The 16,907-nt window shown below is 36.7% G+C and overlaps 1 protein-coding gene across 2 annotated transcripts in view; it reads left to right on the top strand.

Moving 5' to 3' along the window:
• Nav3 (neuron navigator 3) overlaps positions 1–16,907 on the top strand; it is a 747,532-nt gene that overhangs the window by 209,985 nt on the left and 520,640 nt on the right. For both annotated transcript variants that reach the window (XM_031349803.1, XM_031349804.1), the window contains one exon: positions 14,078–14,480. In XM_031349803.1, coding sequence (XP_031205663.1) covers positions 14,409–14,480 — 72 coding nt within the window. In that variant the 5' untranslated portion in view covers positions 14,078–14,408. The remainder of the gene's footprint in view (positions 1–14,077; positions 14,481–16,907) is intronic.

Here is a 16,907-nt window from a genome sequence, read left to right as displayed (position 1 = left end):
CTTCTTCTTCTTCATTCTAGTATTTCTTAGGATTGCTTCAATAGTATTACCTAATGTTCTACTGTTATTTTCTCTGACTGCCAGGTTCAATTTCTTATAATAATAAGCAATTTTAACTTTGTAAATTGTCCTTTTCTCATACAGCAATCCAGACTGCAGCCTCTCCTCCCTCCACTCCTCTCAGCACCCCAACCCCTTCACAACTCATTCTCCATTTCTCCTCAGAAAAGAGTAGTCCTTCCAGGGATAACTGAACACGGCATAACAAGATGAAATAAGATTTGGAACAAATCCTTATATAAAGGCTGGACAAAGGCAGAGGCAGGCAGATTTCTGAGTTTGAGGCCAGCCTGGTCTACAGAGTGAGTTCCAGGCTAGCCAGGACTACACAGAGAAACCCTGTCTCAAAACAACAACAACAACAACAACAACAACAAAAAGGCTGGACAAGGCAACCCAGTTGGTGAAAAAGGTTCCAAGAGCAGGCAAAAGAGTCAAAGACTCTGCATTCCCATTGCTGGGACCTCAAGCTAAGCAACCACAACCTATATTCAGAAGACCTGGCACAAGCTTTGTGACAACTAAATAAGCATTTTTCTTTTATGCAGGTCAGCTGAGCATTCTCTGGTTTGACGATTATCACTTGGTTCGGGTTTAGGTTTATTTTCACTATATATTTCCTTATCCCTTTACATTTTAAAAATTAAATTAATGTAGTGTGTACAGAGGACAACTTTGAGAGTCCATTCTTTGCTCCTACTAATGTGGGTCCTTGAGACTACAGCCCAGCTATCACTCTTAGCAGCTGGCATCTTCGATGGCAGAACCGGTACTCTAGCTCCTCTTCCTCTTTCTCAAAGGTTGCTTGTCTCCTTACATGGTGACAGGTCTTGCCAGGACACAAAAGGCAAGCAATTTAAAATGATTTGTATCAATCGTCTCTCTTCTATTTTTAGGCAAATCAAGCCTCAAACCGTTGAGGCAGGAGAGAATATTTTTCTGAAAATGATACATTTCTCACATTCTATATCAGGTTAATATTTCTATAGTGTTTAGGGTAAATGGAAGTCTAATAAAATACAGCAAATAAGACAGATGAAAGGAGGTTAGCCTCTTAACAAGTTAAAAGGTAGCTTCGCATTCCTGAACAGGGAAAGGGCACATTTCCAGGAACCCAGGATCCTCTATCTTACTGCCCAGTGATGTTGATGTTTGAAACTATCTTACCAACTGCTGCTGCCTTCCAGCCAGTAAGAGGAGGGAAGGCAGAAGACTGAGGCACTGTCTTCTTGAAATTGTAGCATCTGAAAATGACCTATGTCCTCTAGGCTTGTTTTCTATTATCTACGGCATTATTAAGGAGGAGATTACTCAATCAGGGAAACTGTGAAACAAAGTCTCTCATTATGATGTGCACAGTTATGATTTTCATAATATTTTAAAAGTGGATATTCACTGTCCACTGGCAATCTGTTCTTAAGACAGTTTGAATAAATATTAGTAATATGTATGATATAGGCATAAACGCATTGTAAAAAAAAAAAGTAACCAGGCAGGAGAAATTCCTGGAAAAGCAAAAGCTATGTATTTTTAACTTAAATTTAAACTTCTTAGATTGTCAGTTCTTAGTATATTTACTCTTAAGATTATGTAGATAAAATGATTGTTGGCCTGCCATTACAACAAGAAACAGCCATGCCTTTCAAATCTCCTGATTGCAGCCTCTCCCTAAGTCACCCAGTCTATGTACAGATTGCACATGAGAACTTGATCAAATAAAAGGTTTGATGAAAATTACATAATAAGGCCCTGCATATTTGTAAGGATACATCACAGTTTTATCCATATAATGTTTAGTATATCAACTGGGTTTTGACCCAAACTATTGGGAAATATTGTGTGTGCTCTTCCCTCTCTTGAGAGCTCAGCAACTCCATTTCAGAACTATTACTGAAGATCGAATTGATGTCAGCCAGGGAACTGTAATTTCCTTTCAGTTGGCCTTGAATTACTACATTGAGTTTTCAGGCAATAAACAAACTTAGCTGAAAGATACAAGCCTTGCCCTACTTATCATTAGTACCTAAGAATATGAATGTTTCATGCTGTTCCATCTCTATTACACACACAATTATTGGCGCAGAGTGATCTTCAGCCTTCCTTGCTTCCTTTTATCTTGAACTAATCAAGTCCAAACTTCCTGCTGAAGACAAGTGTATGCTGTTTTAAATGTGGGCTGCAGAGGCAATTTATCTGATAAAGGCAAAGAGCCCACCATTTCCAAGCTACAGAAATGAAGCCGAGCAGTTATATTGCAAGAACATAATGTTTCCCTGCTGTTTTTATTTCTGCCATGCATCTCAAGAGGAAAAAACAGGATTTCATGTGAACCTCAGGCTGTGAGGCACAATTCAAGGCAGCTTTTTCAATGTATTTTTGAATATTGGGTACACAAGGAGACAGCTTGTTTTGTCTTACATAACTGGGTTTCTGCTTTCTGAATGCTAACCCACAAAATTGTGCTGGGTTATTGTTGACTTTCTGGTTGCTAAGCTACCTTTGATGCCACTGAAGCAACACATTTCCGTAAAGGGGGCATTTATGAGGATCATGCCAAGGAAGGTTGGTTTATGTGCAGCTAAATGACTGTACAGATTTCCCAGAGTTCACTGGATGGATCCAAGCTCCTTTGCTTGAGGGATACTCACCTTAGAAATGGAAATTCACCTTAGAAAGGTGGGTTTGGTGGTGGTGGGAGAGAACCTTGTACTATGGTCCTCCTATATAATCTCTGAGCCATAGCAGGCTATGAATGAAAATGAATTTAAAGAGAAGAATCCAAGGATCCTGGCAAGGGGTCATGACTGTGGTATAGCAGGTTGATTCCATGCCTTTACTTGTCAGCAGAGATCCATGGGAAATTTTCCTTTAGCTATGTCATATCAATGCACTAAAGGGCACTTGTTACCACTGATACTAGTAAGTGCTAGTAGTATTCACCAGGGAATGGGATGAATGTAGAGTCCTTTCATCCTGCTCTGAATGATATATATGTGAGGTATCATGCTACTGCAGAAGATCACATGCAGAAGATAGCATTTTATTGTTTATTGTTGATTTGTCAAAATTATTTTCATATCTATCATTTTATTCTGCATGTGTGTATGTATGTATGTATGTATGTATGTATGTTTGTATGTAAGTATGCATGTGGGTTCATATTTCCTTACCTACACATGTACAGAGGGAGTTACATGTGAGTGAGTGCCAGAGAACAATTTCACATAGAACTTCTCAGGGCTTCTTCACCATTTTCTGAGTATCTTATTGGGCTTGAGCTCTTACCAAAGATGCTAATCTGAATGGGAATCCTCAGGATCTACCTGTCTGTCTTCCTAACAGGGTGATTGGAGGAACTCTCCTTATTGAAACTTTCATTATGAACTTGCAGCCCAGCCCTAAAATGCTTTTTATTATAAACTTTTTCAGGCGTTCATAAAATTCAAGAAAATAATATGTAATTCAGTGTATTCAACAATTAGCTTTGTCATTACTTTTAACCCCCCCAAGCCCGCTTACTGATTTTAGTTTTATAAAATTTCAGACGTTCATATGCTTTTACTATTTTAATAATTACTGCTTGGCTGTAGTTTGCTTCACTTGTAGTGAAGTATATATGAATTTCTTATTGAATACATGATTGTAAAGATGTCTTCATTTGTCTTAATGCTATATAACATGCAAACAGATATATGGCACAATTTACTAATTTTAAATTTTCAGTGATGATGCCCTCCAAAAGACCCAACAAGCAGCTGAAATAGTCAGATGCAGATAGTTGCACCCAACCAATGGACCAAAGTAGCTGACCCTTGCTGTTGAATTAGGGAAGGTGGTAAGAAGCTGAGAAGAAGGGTGATCCTGTGTAGGAGGACCAGCAGCAGCCCCCAATTTATCTGGACCCCCAAGATCTCTCAAACACTGGACCACCAAACAGACAGCATACACCAGCTGATATGAGGCCCCCAACACACATACTGTAGAGGACTTCCAGGTCTGTGTTCATTCAAAGATGATGCACCTAACCCTCAAGAGACTAGAGGCCCCAGGGAGTTTAGAGGTCAGGTGGGGTTTGGGGTGGGAGCACACACCTGGAGATAGGGGGCTTGGGGAGGAGGTGTGGGTTGTGGAGCAGTTGGAGGGTGGATGAGAAGGCAGGGAATGGAATATGAAGTGTAAAAAATAAATTAATTTAAAAAAAGAATATTTCTACTACTTAATCAGTGCCAAGGGAGGTACAATGATTAGTATTGGGCATCTTTCTAGCTTGTGCATGCCTTCATGAGAAATCAGTGAACATGTTAGAACATGTGTGTCTATCATCTATGATTCTCCTTGTATAAATTCTATGATCATTTATTGTCCTGAGTCTTCTTTATTTTTGTATGAATTCTGATGTTCATATATAAACATTGAACACACACACACATGCACACACATATTTATACATAGGTATGTAGTCTCTTTTTTGTGTTGTGATTCTGTCATATGCATGGCTGTAATAAGTTTTATCATTCTTTTTTTCATTAGAGTTGAAATTATTTTGAAGAGTTTTAAATCTTGTTTTAAGACTTATTTTATAAGAATTCTACACATGTATATTATTAAGTATGATAATGTTCACCCTGGATTTGCTTCTCTAATTCTCAGAAGACCTCTGAACAATTTTACCCTCAAATTCCTGACCTCTTCTAATTAGAGATGTCTGTATTTACATGGGCGTGAGGTCATCTATGTAACCATGTGAAACTTATTAGTGACCACACCTTTAAAGAGGAATAATTCTCCATTCCCCTGCAGCCATCAACCCAGATAGTTCCTCAGCTGGGAGTGGAGCCTCCCGAGCTCTTCCCTTGCCCATGCATAATTGGCTGGCTTGATTTTCTTGAGGTCTTGTGTGACAGTTGCCAGGGGTTCATGAGTACAAGAGCCTGTCATGTCAGAAGGAACATCCTTCTCTTCACAGCACTCCTCTATAGCCTTCAGCTCTTACATTTCTTTATCTCCTCTTCCACAATGCTGTCAGGGCCTTTGGAAGATGTTGAAGAAAGGTTTGAATAAAATCTTATTCTTGGCTGGGTGGTGGTGGCACACGCCTTTAATCCCAGCACTTTCGAGGCAGAGGCAGGCAGATTTCAGAGTTTGAGGCCAGCTTGGTCTACAGAGTGAGTTCCAGGATAGCCAGGATTACAACAAAGAAACCCTGTCTTGAAAAACAAAAAAACAAAACAAAACAAAAAATTTATTCTCAGAAGGTTGACCAGTTAGGCCAATGGTGCTCAACCTGTGGGTCGTGCCCCCTTTTGGGGGTCAGGGGAAGGGCCAAATGATCCTTTCACAGGGTTTACCTAAGGCCATTGGAAAACAGATACTCATATTATGATATATTTCTTATCATATCAGTTATTTCTTATCAATAAATTACAGTTGTTAGCAACAAAAATAATTTTATGGCTAGGCGTCACCACAACTTGAGGATTGCACAGGAATATTGACTGAGAAATAAGAAAAAAAAAATTCTAATTAATTGGCCTGCAGATTTCATTATGTCATTTTATAACATCTGAGTAATAGTCCATTATATAAATGTACCACATTTTCTTTATCCATTTTTCTGTTGAGTGACATCTCAGTTGTTTCCATCTTAAGCAGGTGTTTATGAGGTAGGACAAAGCATCCTTTGGTTATATGCCTAAGAGTGACATAGTTGAATTTTTAGGTTGGTCAATTAGCAAGTTTCTGAGGAACTGTCATACTGATTTCCATAGTGACTGTACAAGTTTGTACTCCCATCAGCAATGTATGACAGTCTCCTTTACTCCACCTCCTTACAAGCATGAGTTGTCACTTGTTTTATTGATTATAGCCATTCTGACAGATATAAGATGGAATCTCAAATTAGTTTGATTTGCAGTTCTTTGATGACTAAGGATGTTGAACATTTCTGCAGACCTTTTTCTACCATTTGAGTTTCCTCTATTGAGAATTCTGTTTGGATCTGTACTCAATTTTTTAAGTGGATGTTTTGTTTTTTTTTTGTTTTGTTTTTTGTTTTTGTTTGTTTTGGTATCTAGTTTTTTTAGTTCTTTGTATTTTCAGCATTAGTCTTCTGTCAGATGTGGAGTTGCTAAAAATATTTTCCCATTCTCTATAGGATTGCTACTTTGTCTGAATGACAGTGTCCCTTTCCTTACAGAAACTTTCCAGTTTGATGAGGTCCCATTTATTAATCAATTGATTTTAGATTCTCAATTATTGCTGTTTGGTTCAGAAGTGTTCACCTGTGCCGGTGAGTTCAAGGCTATCCCCCACTTTGTCCTGTTTCAGGTTCAATGTATCTGGTTTTATAATCTTTGATTTATTTGGAGTTGAGTTTTGAGCAGGGTGGGAAGTCTGGCTCTATTAGCAGTCTTCTACATGCAAGCATGTAATTTGACTAGCACCATTTTGGAATGATGCTATCTTTTTTTTTTTTTTTCAGTATGTATTTCGGGCTTTTTTTATTTCTAAAGAACTACTTTAGAAATGTTAGAGGTATCACGTAAAAAGTAGAAGGAAGGTCTTTGTGTGCTTTATCTTATATTCTATGTTAACAAAATCTTACAAAGCATAAGACAATGTCAAAAATAGGCAGTTGACTATAATAAAACCCACAGAGCATGCATTTTGTATTTAATTATAGAATTTCACACATGTATTATCCAGACACAAGGATTCCTACATACCAACCAAGTCAGGAAAATGCTTCTCTCTTGGCATGGATCCCTGTGCTATAGGTTTTAGACACACCTTAACCAATCCCAACCCCCAAAATCTACTACTCGCCCCCCGATCATATTATGCTTTCAGCACTTATTCAGATGTTTTTGTGTGCTGTGTTACTTTCTCTTCCTGAATTTTACACTAACCCTATTTCTTTCTTACCTTCATATCACAAAGGAAACCTTCTAGAACTTGGCTCTGTCATATTTAGATCAGCAGTGCTCCTGGCACTGATTCCTGATAGAGACTGAGTTAAATCCCCATGGGATAAATATACAGTCAGCCAGCTGTGTTGATGAAGAAAACAACAAAACAACAAAAACAACAACAAACCTTTTTTCATGGATCTACCTTTTAATCACATTTGTCATGAGCCAAGTGTCCATAACTGTTAAGATCTGTTTGGGTGTGGATATTCATGTTCTGTTAATTGATTCACCTGTCTTTGTAGAAGCCATGTACTATTGTTAACTTAAAACATGCCTTGGCATCTGATAGAGCAAATAGCTTTAACTTTTATTTTTCACCAATGTTGTAGATTATGTCTTTTATTTCATAAATTATATTTTAGAGGCATCATGTGTTGTGAAAATAAAATGAAATTTTATTTGGCAATGCACTTAGTCAATAAATATCACAGTTGTTATTTACGATTATTTTGTCTCTTTGATTGGTTTGGTTTTTAGAGTCTTGGTTTTCTGCATAGCTGTATTGGAACTCACTCTGTAGACTAGGCTGTCCATCAGCACAGAGCTCTGTCTGCCTCTGCCTCTATTTGTCTTTGTTAGAGCATTAGGTCTTCTAGCTGATGGATATGCCATAGTCTTGAAGTAGATGGTAATTAACATAGATCCATAACTGGGCAATGTGCAGCATGTGAAAGACTTTGGAAGATTCCACCCCAAATGAAATGTCTTTATCACACTCTTCTTCCATAGATCAGAAGAAGAGGTAGAACTTTTTTAAGAGCCAGAGGAGTTAGATACGCCATTTTCCAGACACAATAGGACTGATACACATAGGAACTCACAGAGACTCTGACAGCATGCACAAGGCCAACCCTTAAGATCAAATAAAGTCTGAGTACAAAGAATAGAAAATGGACACAGACCTCACACCTTACCAAAGAAGCTGTTTGCACTTATAACCTGCTGGCGAATGGGAAGTGAGTTTCTCCAAGGAAGTCATTCAGAGTATATCAACCTTACTCCAGAATGGGCCTCCTACCCTGGGGTAGTTGGCTAATATAAAAAGGAGTCCATGCTTTTTGTTTTGTTTTTGTATTTTTTCTTATTTTTTTCATTTTTATTTTCAGAGAGAGAGAGAGAGAGAGAGAGAGAGAGAGAGAGAGAGAGAGAGAGAGAGAGAGATTGAATATACCATAGAGTAGGGGATTATAGGGAGGTGAGAAGATGACCTGAGAGAAGCTGGGTGAGGGGAAAGAATATGATCAAAATATCTTTTTTTTTTTTTTTTCTGAGACAGGGTTTCTCTGTATAGTGCTGGCTGTCCTGGAACTCACTCTGTAGATCAGGCTGGCCTCAAACTCAGAAATCCACCTGCCTCTACCTCCCAAGTGCTGGGATTAAAGGCATGTGCCACCACTGCCTGCCTCAAAATATTTTGTATGAATACACAACAGCCTTTTATTTAATTTGGATGTCTTTTTATTTATTTTTTCTCATTTTTTAAATTTTATTTTTAAGATTATAGTATAATTACATAACTTCCTCCTTCCATTTTTCTTAACAAACTCTCCCATACTCTTTCCTTGCTCTTTTTCAAATTCATGACCTCCTTTAAAAATTATTAGATACATATGTGTATATGTATATACATATTCTAAATTTAACCTACTTGATCTATATAATGTTATATACACATGTGTGTGCATGCACACACACACACACACACACACACACGTACACGTTTCCAGGCCTGAGCACTTGGTAGTAGATAAATAATTGACATGTTCTCCCTTAGGGAAGACTATTTCTCCCAATCTCAGCATTCCTTACTTATTTCTGAGTTTTCTCAGCAGCATCAAGGCCTTCTGAGTTTCCACACCATCCTCTCTAGCATGTCTACTGTGGCTATTATTGTTAAATTGTTTCATCACAAAAGCTTTAGTATTTTGTGAGATCTTTTTTAGAGCATTTGGTATTTTTAATGTTACTATAAATGTTGTGCTTTTAATGTTTCATTTTCCTAATGTTTGCTGATATTAGAAGGAAACAAAAGGGATTTGTATATGGTGACTTTGTATGCAGGAAACATTCTGAATGCATTCATTAATCTTAGTAATTAATCTTTAGGTTCTTTAACATATTTATATATGGATATTAAAACATTTGCAAGTAAGTTTTCTTTACTCCTTTCTGCTGCTTGTCTGCATTTCTTCATCTCTCATACTGCCTCTTCTTACTTATAATTTATTGTCTTGCTGCCTAACTAGGACTTTAAATCTAACATTGAATAGTATATATTTTAGAGGGTACCTCTGTATTGTTTCTGATTAAATGAGCTGTGTTTTAAAAATATTTAACCAATATGTGTGATGTCTACTTTTGTGTGAAAATGCTATTCCAGATAAAGAAAGATTATGAAAAGATCTCCTCTATCCTTCATTTGCCCAGAAATCTTGTTTTGGTCACGAGTCAATGTTTAATTTATCAATTTTTGTTTCTACTCCATTAGAGTTGAGCATATCATTTTTCTTCCTTATTTCATTAATGTGGTGAATTATACTGATTTGCTTCAAATCTTAAACCAATCTTTCATTGCTGGGATAACATAAGCTTAGGTCTAATATATTATTCATTTTTAACATTGATGGATTCAATTTGTTCATGCTTGTTTTAAGATTTTTGAGCCAGTGGTATTCATTTGAAATTTTCTGGTGATAGTTACCGTTTGCAGCAAGTATTTTTTGCCTTGTTTCACCAAAGTGTTTTCTTGAGTTTGCTCACTGAGGTAATTATGCCATTTATGTGTTCAAGTAGGTTCACACTGTGAGTTTAGTTCATTACCAATTCTATCCGCAGCATCCTTAGAATTACACATCACTCAGTTTTCACTTCCTTTCCGTCAAGTCATAAGCCAGGTCAGGATGCTCTTGTCTATTTCTTAGATTGTTGGAATGCTGTTCATAATGCATCTTGGTCATAGGTTTGGATCGTATTTATCTATTCTTTCATATCATTGATAATATGAACTTTCTGACTGTTTTCTGAAGTTCAGGAACAATTTTCATAGATTTTAGAAATGAAAAACTCCAAAGCAAATAAATTGTAAATCTCATTAGCTGCCTATGGGAGGGAGATAGAAAAGTGATAAGAGAAAGTCATTTTGAGTTAGGCAGGCATGGAGGTCAGGCTTATGGTAGAGAGAAGAGCTTTGCAGAAAGAATGAAGCCCACATAGCTATGGAAAGTTGCTTAGAGAAGACATAGAAGAAAAGAAGAGTGATTTTGAGTAAATCAGAAAAACAGCAGCCTTGGAAAGTAACATGGCTGTGGTTCTGTAATGTAGTAATGTTCATAAGGGAAATTAGTCTGAAATTTTCTTTGTTGAGTCTTTGTATGGTTTGGGTATCAGCATGACTGTGACTTCATAGAATGAGTTTGTCAATGTTCCTTCTGTTTCTTTTTTTGTGGCATAGTTTGAGGAGTATTGTCTTTAGGTCTTTGAAAGTCAGGTAGAATTCTGAACTAAAACCATCTGGCCCAGGGCTTTTTTTTTTCTTTGTTAGGAAACTTTTCGGTGACTGTTTCTATTTCTTTCGGGTTTCTAGGACTATTCAGATAGGTTAGCAGATTTGGTACTTGGTATCTGTCTAGAAAATTATACATTTTACTTAGATTTTCCAATTTTGTGGAGTACAGGCTTTTGAAATAAGATCTAATGTTTCTTTGAATTTCCTCGGTGTCTGTTGTTGTGTCTCTGTTTTCATTTCTAATTTTATTTATTTGGGTACTGTCTTTCTGCTGTTTTAGCTAGTTCCGCCAAGGGTTTGTCTATCTTGTTGATTTTCTCAAATAATCATCAGCTCTAGGTTTTGTTGAATCCTTGTATTGTTTTCTTTGTTTCTGCTTAATTGAGTTCAGCTCCATGTTTGATTATTTCCTGCCTTCCACTCCTATTGGGTGTGTTTGCTTTGAGAATTCTGTAACTTCTTTATGATGGCACTTAGTGCTATGAACTTTTCTATTAGCACTGCTTTCATAGTATCCCATAAGTTTGGGCATGTTCTCCTCTCAATTTTATTGAATTCTAGAAAGGCTTTAACTTATTTCTTTACTTCCTTCCTGATCCAGTAATCATTAAATAGAGAATTCTTCAGTTTCCATGAATATGTAGGCTTTTTGTTGTTTCTGTTCTTGTTGAAGTACAATTTTAATCCATGGTGATCTGATAAAATGCATGGGATTATTTCAATCTTCTTGTATCTGTTGAGTTTTGCTTTGTGATGATTATTTTGTAAGTTTTAGAGAAGGTTCCATGAGGTTCTGTGAAGAACGTATGTTCATTTGTGTTTGGGTGAAATGTTCTATGGAAACTGTTAATCCATTTGAATCATAACCTCTGTTAGTTTTGTTATTTCTCTGTTCAGTTTCTGCCTTGTTGAACTGTCTATTAGTGACCAATGATTGTTACTTCCTGTTATTTTGATATTGGTGGTGATTGAGTGTGTATGTAAGTGTGCTTGTTTTCCTTCTATTGGTCTTTATGGTGTGAAATTATTTCCTGTGTTTACTTGAGTATAGTTTAACCTTAACCATTGGGTTGAACTTTCCCTTCGAGTGTCCTCTGGATTGGTGGAAAGGTATTGTTTGACTTTGGTTTTGGCAAGGACTACCGTGGTTTCTCCGTCAATTGAAAGTTTTGCTGGGTATAGTAGTCTGGGCTGACATCTGTGGTCTCTTAGGGTCTGCTGTACATTTGTCTAGGCCCTTCTAGATTTTAGAGTCTCAGATGAGTAATCAGATGCAATTCTGATAGGTCTGTCTTTATAGGTTACTTGGCTGTTTTTCCTTGCTGATTTTAAAATTCTTTGTTCTGTGTATTTAGTGTTTTATTTACTATGTGGCAGGAGGATTTTCTTTTCTGGTCCAAACTATTTGGTATTCTGTAAGTTTTTTTTTTTTTTTTTATCTTTACAGACATCTCTTTAGATTAGCGAAATTTTCTTCTATAATTTTGTTGAAGATGTTTTCTGGGTTGTTGATATGGGACTCTTCTTCTATGTCTATTATTCTTAGGTTTGGTCTTTTCATAGTGTCCCAAATTTTCTGAATTTTTGTGTTATGAAATTTTTAGATTTTGTATTTTCTTTGAGTGATATATTGATTTCTTTTATTGTATCTTCTACACCAGAGATTCTCTCTTCCCTCTCCTGTATTCTGTTAGTGATGCTTGTGTCTGTAGTTCCTGTTCTCTTTCCAAAGTTTTCCATCTCCTGGATTGCCTCAGTATCTTACTCTGTTGTTTATGCCTCAGGCAGACGCCACATTGTAGTCTGTGTTGTGGGCAGATTCTTCTTTGCTGTCTGTGTCCCAGTCAGTCACAGCTACTTTGGTGGGCCGATCTGACTAGGATGAGTAGTTTGGCAGAGTTCCAAGCTGGTTAGTTTTGGGACCTCTGGATATTTCCACTGGGAGACAAGATGCTCTTGGAGTCTCACAAGTCTCTTCTGGATTGAGGAACAAGGCCAGAGCTAGACAGTTGGGCTCAGGGGACCACAAATGTCACTCACCCCTGCAGGCTGTCCTACCTAGGCAGACAGACTAGCTGGGATCCAACTAGCTGTGTGGGTGAAGAATTTTAAATGTGCTAGGAAGAGTTAATTTGTTTGGAGTTTTACTTGAATTGTCATATAAAATAGAAATTAAAAATATTTCATATTCATTTATCAGAAGGAAGATTGGGAAAAATGACAAATGAAGGTAAGTATGGGAAGGTAGACTTAGTTTTAAAGTTAGAAACATTGATCTAAAGATTAGAACTGGGAACTGGAGATATGGCTCAGTGCTTAAGAGCATTGACTGCTTTTCCAGAGGATCCATTTAATTCCCAGCACCCATATTGCAGCTCACAAATATCCAGTGCTCTCTTCTGTCCTCTACAGGTACCAGGCACACACATAGTGCATAGGAATGCATTCAGGTAGTAGCTGGTCAGGTGTTTAAAGCAAGCTTAGAAACTGTGGCAGTGAATCTCAAGTGTAGTCCCTATGGACTGAAACTTATGTATATGAAAGCTCAAGAAAGCTCTTAAGAGAGCCAATTGTTTGAAGAGTATGGAAACTCTAGGAAGATAGTCCAAGAATTTCAGTAGATTCTAAATTGCCAGGGCTTGGAATATTTAAGATTATTATTCTAAATGAACCATGGTGCATTTATACATCCAAATTACTTCTCAGTAAAAACAATGAAACAACTGATACATACAGCAATATGGTTAATCTCCAAAACATTATGTTAAAAGAAAGATGCTATACACAAGACTCTATGCATTGTCATGACAAGCATGCAAGCACCAGCAAAAGTAATCTTAAGGTGATTAAAGTCGATTAGCTGATGAAATAGAGTATGTGAACTGACTTTGATAAACAGTTGGAGGTAGTTCTGTGTTTTGCTTATGATTAGGCTCACGTGGATATGTTTATTTTTCAAACTCATTAAAATGGATGAACTCTACTGGATGTGGATTATATGTCAAATAAAGTTGAGTTTAAAAATTATTATTGTTATTATTATTATTATTCAGTGATTTCATTACTTTGGATTTGGAGACTAATGAATTGTATAATGCTTTTAAAGCACAGGTATATATACATGTATATAATGCAACAAAGCATCAGCCATACATATTTATGTAATCCCTGTGTACAAAATATTAACTATGAATTGGTAATAGTTTCTGTAGGACAGAGAACAGATTTTAAAGTGAAAACAATCTAGATTCAAATTCTAGTTCTTTTATTAATATTTAGACTTGTAAAAATGCATATTAATTTATTTTAAAGCGGAAGGAAAGCAAGCATCTTGTTGATTCACTTTGATTTGGAGTTTAAATAAAATTGCTTTTGAAAAATACATAGCATAATGTTTGCTCATTCTGAGATCTCTCCTAAACCTATTGTTTGATAGATCACATGCACATTTCTTGTTCATTTCTATTTCAGTGTGGTGTGATATGTATATAACTGTATGGCACAAGGCACAGGATTAACTCTTGCTTTTCTTTTCTCACAGGAGAAGTACTGTACTTTTGTATTAAAATGGAGAATTGTGAAGACAGGAAGAGGTAGCAGTTGGAAATGACTTTCCTGGATGAGTAGATCACTTAGGAGACATCAACATTACAGAACGATATGCTGGCTTGGAAGGTGCTGGAACTAAACTGCAAACTTTCGTTTTTTTCATTCAATCCATGGATTTTCTAATTGTTCCTTGGAGTAGATGAAGTCCAAAGCCAGTGTGTGATGGGGCGTGTGGCGTGCCAGTGTTTTCCTATTTACTGCATCTTGGATTAGTTTGCTGCCATTTTGAAGAGTTTGCATTTTGTGGGCAAAGACCTAATGTGATGGATTTATCTTCAGAAATGAACAGACATGGGAAGAATCCAGTGAGTCACAAGCTGGAAGACCAGAAGAAGGTAAGAGATGTAAAAATCTGTCTGCGTTATCTGCTTTTATAAAGTGAATTTGGTCATTAGGAGTCAATGTATTGGTTCCTCTTCCTCTGCAGTCTTGAAACTCTCCTGAAGGGTCACAGTTAAATTGAATTTCTCTACCTTTTAAGAAACTTTTTCTTGCTTAGGAACTGCACTATAGTAAGAACAATGTAATGGGCACTTACAAGAAGGGTTAAAGAAGGTGCCCAAGACAGAAATCCCTGCTAATTTTACTTTGTAGGATGTATTTGATGACTACTGTTAGCATAGGGTAGGAATGTAGGGACCCATTGGCTAAAGCATATGGATGAGCAAAATAGTGAAATAAATGGAATGTAGTTTTTTAGTAGGTAAGGATCAAAGTGACATGGTTAAGATGTGATTAATCTTAATTGCTTAATCATAATTTTCTTAATTTGCTTAATCTTAATCCAATTGATGGGGACAGATGCAGAGACCCACAGTCAAGCCTTAGCTGGAACTCAGGGAAATCTGTAAAATGGGGAGGAAGGATTATAGGAGCCTGAGGATTCAGGGACAAGGATATAGCCCAAACAAAACTAAGGAGAGCTCATAGAAGATTACAGAGACTAAACCAGCAAGCACGGAGCCTGCATGGATCTGCCCTACATCCTCTGATTATATTGTATGGTTGTGTAACTTGGTGTTCTTGTACAACTCCCAACAATGGAAGTGGAGGTGTCTCTGACTCTTTCACCTGCTCTTGGGACCCTCCTACTGCATTGCCTTGTCCAGTCTTGATATGTGGATTTGTTCCTTGTCTTATTGTAACTTGTTATGCCTTGCTTGGTTAAGATTCCTGGGAGTCCTGATCTTTCCTGAAGAGAAATATAAGAGGAGTGGATCTGGGATGAGGCAGGAGGACTGGAAAGAGTGGACAGAGGGGAAACTATAGTTGGATGCAATGTATAAGAAAATACATTAATAATAATAATAATAATAATAATAATAATAAATAGGGATTTGCTTTTCCATGTATCTTATAAATCTTTGCTTAGCAGATGTTTTACATTTCCACCCAAAACTCTAGGTCTTTGAGTTTCAGAGTTAAGAAGTTTGAGAGAGGCTTTTGAGTCAATTGCTGATTAATTTTGTCAGTTTTCTTTAATGCTCCTAGAATAGAGCCACAGTCAGGCCTTAGCTATTAAAAGAAACAACAGTGGTTACCACTTTTCTTGAGGGTAATAGGTATTGTGTTTCATTATGTATACTTGTAGGAAAGTATAGTTCAGAAAACTCTAAGAACAAGTCCAAAAGTGCTTTTTACTTCATTGTGCATGTAAAATTTACATTTCTATGTGAGCGTATTTCTAAGAATATTGTTAATTTATAGACAGTTTATATTGAAGTATACAACTCTTTTCTATTGTCAGTAAGCTGTTAACTCAAAGGTGGTTAGTTTCAAACCTAAAGGGATACTCCACAATTTTTCTTTTTTGTTTGCCTGCCTTCTTTTGTTTATTGGTAGTTCCCAGAGTTGAGACTAGAGTCACTTGCAGGCTAGTCAAGTACTCTCTTCCCGAGCCACAAGCATTTCCAGGTCCCTACAAGAAAGAGTTCATTAATCATTTCTCTTTATATTCTTTAAAATGTCCTTAACATTGATGGCAAATTACCTACAATGTATAGACAAAGAGTGGGTGGGTGGCAGATAAACACTTGATACTAGAAAGGCCTAACTTTGGTTAGACACCCTGATTTATTGATAGGAAATAAAAGCACCTATTCATTTCCTGAACAAGGCTTTTTTTGCTAATGTCAAAGAGATTGCAGGCCAAAAAATGAACTGAATTCTTAGACAATTTTCCACATTGCTTTCGTATAAACTTTAAACAATGGTCTGTAATCATGTGTAGATTCCCAGGCCAATTCACAAAAGACTGTTCAAGTCATACTTGAGTTTAGAAAAAGCATGGAGAGTTATAATTCTGTGGGAAAATTAGAAATACCAGCTTTGTGTTGGGGGATTACAGTATTACAATCTTTTCTCTTGCCTTTGGGAGAGGAACTAGAGGAAAGGGAACCTTTTCATTGAGTAGGAAGAAGAATGAAAAATGGGCTCTAATGACCATTTGGCTGCCACATTGATTGGATATTTTGGAGGGCAACTGGCATATAATATCTAATTTATTTGTTTAATTAAATTAGAGGTCACATAGATAGTTAAACAGATAGATATCTAAATGATATATAGATATATCTGTAAATAACTAGGCAGTCAATAGATAAATATGAGAAAGGTAAATAGAGAGTTTAGACAGATTCAGGGGGCATTTAAAATTCAAATTTGTTAAGTGTCAGCTAGAACCTCTAGTGTCAATGACACTTTCGTGAATTTGCATTGTAGAGAAAAATGAAAGCTATTATCATAAATCATTGTAGACAAAG

Source organism: Mastomys coucha, unplaced genomic scaffold (genome assembly GCF_008632895.1).
Source record: "Mastomys coucha isolate ucsf_1 unplaced genomic scaffold, UCSF_Mcou_1 pScaffold4, whole genome shotgun sequence".
Classification (NCBI taxonomy): domain Eukaryota; kingdom Metazoa; phylum Chordata; class Mammalia; order Rodentia; family Muridae; genus Mastomys; species Mastomys coucha.
Note: the sequence above shows the minus strand (reverse complement) of the source record. Positions and strands in the feature narration are given on the sequence as shown.